This window comes from Benincasa hispida, chromosome 6 (genome assembly GCF_027475165.1).
Source record: "Benincasa hispida cultivar pf3 chromosome 6, pf3_genome.v1.1, whole genome shotgun sequence".
In the NCBI taxonomy this organism is placed as follows: domain Eukaryota; kingdom Viridiplantae; phylum Streptophyta; class Magnoliopsida; order Cucurbitales; family Cucurbitaceae; genus Benincasa; species Benincasa hispida.
In genome coordinates, this window is record NC_143483.1 from 28,802,049 (window position 1) to 28,807,124 (window position 5,076).

The 5,076-nt window shown below is 28.9% G+C and overlaps 1 protein-coding gene across 1 annotated transcript; it reads left to right on the forward strand.

The window, feature by feature from the left end:
• The first annotated feature begins 524 nt into the window (after window positions 1-524).
• On the forward strand, window positions 525-4,634 carry LOC120079394 (ubiquitin hydrolase). Its single transcript, XM_039033558.2, has 4 exons — window positions 525-829; window positions 934-1,170; window positions 1,449-1,703; window positions 4,310-4,634. The coding sequence occupies exons 1-4, from the start codon at window positions 818-820 to the stop codon at window positions 4,358-4,360; spliced, it is 555 nt and encodes a 184-aa protein (XP_038889486.1). The 5' UTR covers window positions 525-817; the 3' UTR covers window positions 4,361-4,634.
• The last annotated feature ends 442 nt before the right edge of the window (window positions 4,635-5,076 follow it).

Below are 5,076 nucleotides of genomic sequence, written 5' to 3' on the forward strand. Positions count from 1 at the left end.
TTTCGTATTTTTTGTTTTTGGTTTTTAAATATTCGACATATTTTCTCCCCATATGTTTGATAATTTACCTTGTAAGTACAATGGTTAAATTTTTAACCGATTAAAAAAACAAATTTTGAGAGGTTACTTTTTTGGTTTTATTTATATGCTTAATTTTCAAAAAAAAAAATAAAATAAATAGTTACCAAATGGGGTCTAAACAATTGTAAGAACAAATTTTGTAACCTAAAAGACCAAACGAAAACCAACTCCAACACTTAGGTCTCATTTGATAATTTTTTATTTAGTTTTTTTTTAAATTAAGCCTATTTCATCCACATTTATTTGTATATTTTTTTGTTGAATTCTTAGTAAAAAAACTGATTTGATTTTTTAAACCATTGATGAAAAATAGATATAATAAATTTGGAGATGAAAATAGTATTCATATTTTTAATTTTAGAAAAAAAATAAAAAAATAAAATGATTGGATTATAAAAAAAGTTTTTTTTTCCAAATATTATAAATATTAGGAAAAGATAGATTTTGGGGGAAGAATTTATAGGATGATAATGGTTGGGCAGTGTGTGAAAACTGAAACACTCAAAAAGCTTCTCTAAACTTTTTGCTTTTTTTCTCTTCTCTCTGATTTGTTCATCACTTTCTTCTTTTTTATCTGCTTTCATTGCCCTAATCAGAACCTCCAAAATCCTATACAGATTTCTTCAGAAAGTAAAAATCCATTGGCTTCTTCTTCTTTTTCCCCCTCGTTCTCATCCTCATCACTTTGGCCTTTTTCCTTTGGTTTCTTCTTCTTCTTCTTCTTCTTCTCTCTCTTATGGAAGTCTCTGTAAGTAACTCTTCTCCATTTTTCTCTCTTCTTCTTCTTCGCCTTTCTCTACTATAGATCTCTACGTTTTGATTTCATTTACATTTCTCTGTATTTTGTTTAAGGTTTATTCAAATAGAAACAGTGGCCAAATCCACTTGCAACACCACCAAATCCCGGCGTTTGGAGACTGGGATAAGGCCAAGGACTTGCCGATCACTCAGTATTTCGAAAGCGCTCGTCAGGCCGGTTTGATCCGCTACAGTTCTTCCTCCGGTGAAAGCGGCCCCTGCTTTCCTCCCTCCGATTTGTACTCCGCCGATCGGAAGAAGCCTCCGCCGCTCGCCACTGCCGGACGCAAGGTCTCTCTCTTTCTCCCTCTCTGAATCTCTAAATCTCTGATTTACGACGACGAAATTTGTCTCTGTTTCTTCCGAGTACGAAGTAATTTGAGAGAGAATGAGGAATTTTCCGGGAAAATGAAGGGATATTTTCTAGGCAAACAAACAGGGAAATCAATTAATTACAGGTTTTTTTTAATAATTGAATTAAATTAAAATCACGAAAATTGGGTTGGTGAAAGGAATGAAATGCGAAATGAATGAGAATGCGTTTTGAGACACGTGGCGGGATAATGCAGGGACGGGTGAGGGAAAAGCGTAACCCGCATGTGGGATTAAAGGAACATAATAATAATCAGATTCCAATAAAGAAACAGCAGATGCAACAAGGGAGAGTGTTCGACGTGACGGAAACGGGGGGAGCGCGAAAATTGAAGCAAAACGACGTGTCGGTTCCGCATCCTCCGGCTAGATCCAATGTTAGTAGACCGCCCAAGCCTGTTGATGAAGATCTCTACAAAATCCCACCGGAGTTGCTGCATTCTTCTAAGCGGGTATTTTCATCCTTCCTTTTCCACCTCATATTCTTACTCATTTCCTAAATTTGACATAAAATACTAAAAAAAATTAGATTTTTTATTTTTTCCGTTTGTTATTTTTGGAAAAAAAAAGGAAAAACAATCTATTATTGAGGTTCATTTTTTTAATAGTTGGTAAAATTTGGATGGTGGTTAGTAGGTGGATTTATATTTATTTGAGTAAGCACTACTCTTTGACGACTATTTGAAAACAAGGGGTTTTATGAAATCAAAGATACATTTCATAGTTTTATTTTAAAAAAAAAACATTGCATAGTTGTTTTTAGTATGTGTTTGATAATATATTTATAAAATTCTCTAATAAACTTCACAGTTTTAAATTGTTTATCTAATCGATTAAGTTTCAATTGTGTTTAATAGTTCCTGACATATTCAAAAATTGTAAAAATAGGAAAAATATCAATTTATACCCTTAATTTTAGGGTTATAATTTAAACTTCGAATTAATAAATGTATCAATTTATACCCTCCATTACATTTTGTTTGAAAAAACCTCTTGTAAAATTTATAATTATATTGTTTAAACCCCTAAAGTTTCATAAATGGATCGATTTACACTCTTAGTTCGAATGTGCTTTGAGAGTAGGGGTGTACAAAATTTGGGTAAGGATTTGAGTGAGATTAGTTTTAATTTTAGGTTGGGTTGGATTGAACTTTTTATGTTATTTTTGGATTGGGTCGGGTTCATGTTACACTTTTAAAAATTGATCCAACCCGACCCAAATTTCTATTATTATTATTATTATATATTTTTATGATGTTTGTATGAAGTTTGTAATAGATATCTTGGATTATGATATTTAACATTTGAATTTTATGAAATTTTAATTATTAGTATATGTTGTACATAAGTTTAAATATTTTAAGTTAATAAAAAAGAAAAGAAAAAAAAATAACCTGACAACCCAACCCAGTCCAAAGGATTGGTTTGAGTTGAAGACTGGCTAGCCAACTCGACCAACTTGAATTTTTGTGTTGGTCCAAAAAGTTCTCAAACCAGATCTAACCCAACCTAGGTACACCCCTATTACCTTTGATTGACTTACAAAAACCTTCGAATTTAATTGACTTAAATCCTAAGTTTCACATGGCATTGCCGAACAAAATTTAGATGAAGGATAAATTGATATATTTATAAAAGTTCTAACGTTTAAATTGATATAACTCTTAAAGTTTAAAGGTCTAAATTGATATTTTTAAAAATAAATTGCTCTATTTCTATATATTTGAATTGTGTTTAGTGGATACTTAAAGGTTTTATTCTGTGTCCAATGGAGAACATTGGAAACATTTAAAGTTTGGTTTCAAAATTCACCAAGCATGTTCTAGATTAACAGAATTTTTAAAGATTTCTAGATATTTTGTTTTAACTAACTTTCTATAAACTCTTATTTTAGTTCTCGAGATAGAAGACGGTTTAAAGTGTTTAAATTTTGCATCTTTTCTTAAAAAAAGTGTTCAAATTTTGTCATGTTTAAGACAAGGAATTTGTTGTTAATGTTTATTAATTATTTGATCTGGGATTCTAACCCATAATTTCGTATACGTAGAAAACATATGCAGATGCTAAAACTTCATTATATAATTTTAATTAATAAATAAAAGGACTAGTTTTGTTATAATTCAAATATTTGCTTAGGAAATAACAAACATCAAACTCATATACATATTAATAGCTCCACATTTGCACTAAAGAGACAAAAAAAAGATTCCACTTCAGACTTTCTAAGACATCTGATTATCACTGTTTTAATTATTGCATTTTGTTTAGGTTCAATAATTACCTTTCTTTCTTTATTTTATTTTATTTTAAACTTTATTTGGATGTAAAGATAGTTCATTGGCCCACAACAAATTACTCATGGTTAGTTTGATTTATCGTTTGGAATTGGATGTAAAGAAAAATAAATAAGATTCAAATCAAACCAGTTTTGTTTGGTTTTGAATACTTTCTTTGTTTCTAACTTGCGTGTCTAATTTGAAAAGTGCTCTAGGACAACATTTTTGAATATGATACTTTTCAGTTATCACTTTTAGTATCACTATTGAAGTTGAATAATTAAACCACTGCCGAATTTTCGAAAATTATACCAATTTTCTCCCAATTTAAAATTGTGTTAAATGATAAAACTGTTAAAAATATTTCAAATATAGCAAATCGTCAGTCTATTAGTGATAAACATTGATAGATATTGTGAGATGTCTATCTATGCCTATTAATAACAGATGATAGTAGTCTCTATCACTAATAGATCATAAACATTTTGGTTTATTTTACTATATTTGGAACAATCCATTTTTATAATTGTTTTGATTTTTTTCGAGGAACTTTAGAACTTTGAGCTCAGTTTTAAGAAACAAAACTAAAAGCTATATATATATATCTATATATATTTAAATTCTAAAATATTGACTCATTTATATTAACTCATTGGGAAAAGTAGTATTTAGAATTTGAAAACAATAAACCAAAATAGATATAAAAGAAATTGTTGAAATAGAGATTTAACTCCAAAATAAATTGATATTAATCTCCTTTCAATTTGTTACCTTGTATACAGAATAAAATGAAGGGCTTGTTTTCAAGGTGTTTGGTACCTGCTTGCAATTGAGGAATTGAAATCTTGTGGCCCTGTCCATTGGAGCTCAGCAGTATGAGGAATTGTTGAACTATCATATCTAATACCCCTTTGTTATTTTATTTTATTTTATTTATTTTATTTTTACAAGTTTTTGTTTTAGTTTTAAGAAAATAGAAATAGAATAGATTGGATCAGTTCTTGTTCTAATTTTAATCTAATGTAAAAAAAATATATCATATAGAAATCTTGAGAGGTACTATCTATTAAATGAATTATAATGCATCAGTTCAGAATTTTGATTGTAGTTTGCTATCTATTCTACCACATCAGCCTAATTTTTTCTATCCTTTTCATGAATGAAAGCTAAGCTAAGTTATCTACTTGTGAGCAGGCTCAAGTGATTGATTTTATTTTTCTTTTTTTTTTTCAGGTTCAAATCTACACTATTATAACTAATGTAATTTTGTAATATATAGTTTCTCTAAATTATAATTAAATCATATGAAATTAATGGTTAAATGTTGATTTGGTTTCTAAACTGTGATAGTTTGATAGTTTGATGTTGGTTTTGTTTTAGTTTGATAGTGTTTTAAATTTAGGACTTGTTTTTAGTATCTGTTTGAAATTTGGTGTAATTATAATTGGATTGTATAAATAATGGGCTCAAACATAATGTGATTACTTTTGATTGTTTTTATCAACCTCTGTAATCATTAATAAAAAAAGTAAATGTTTTACTTAATACT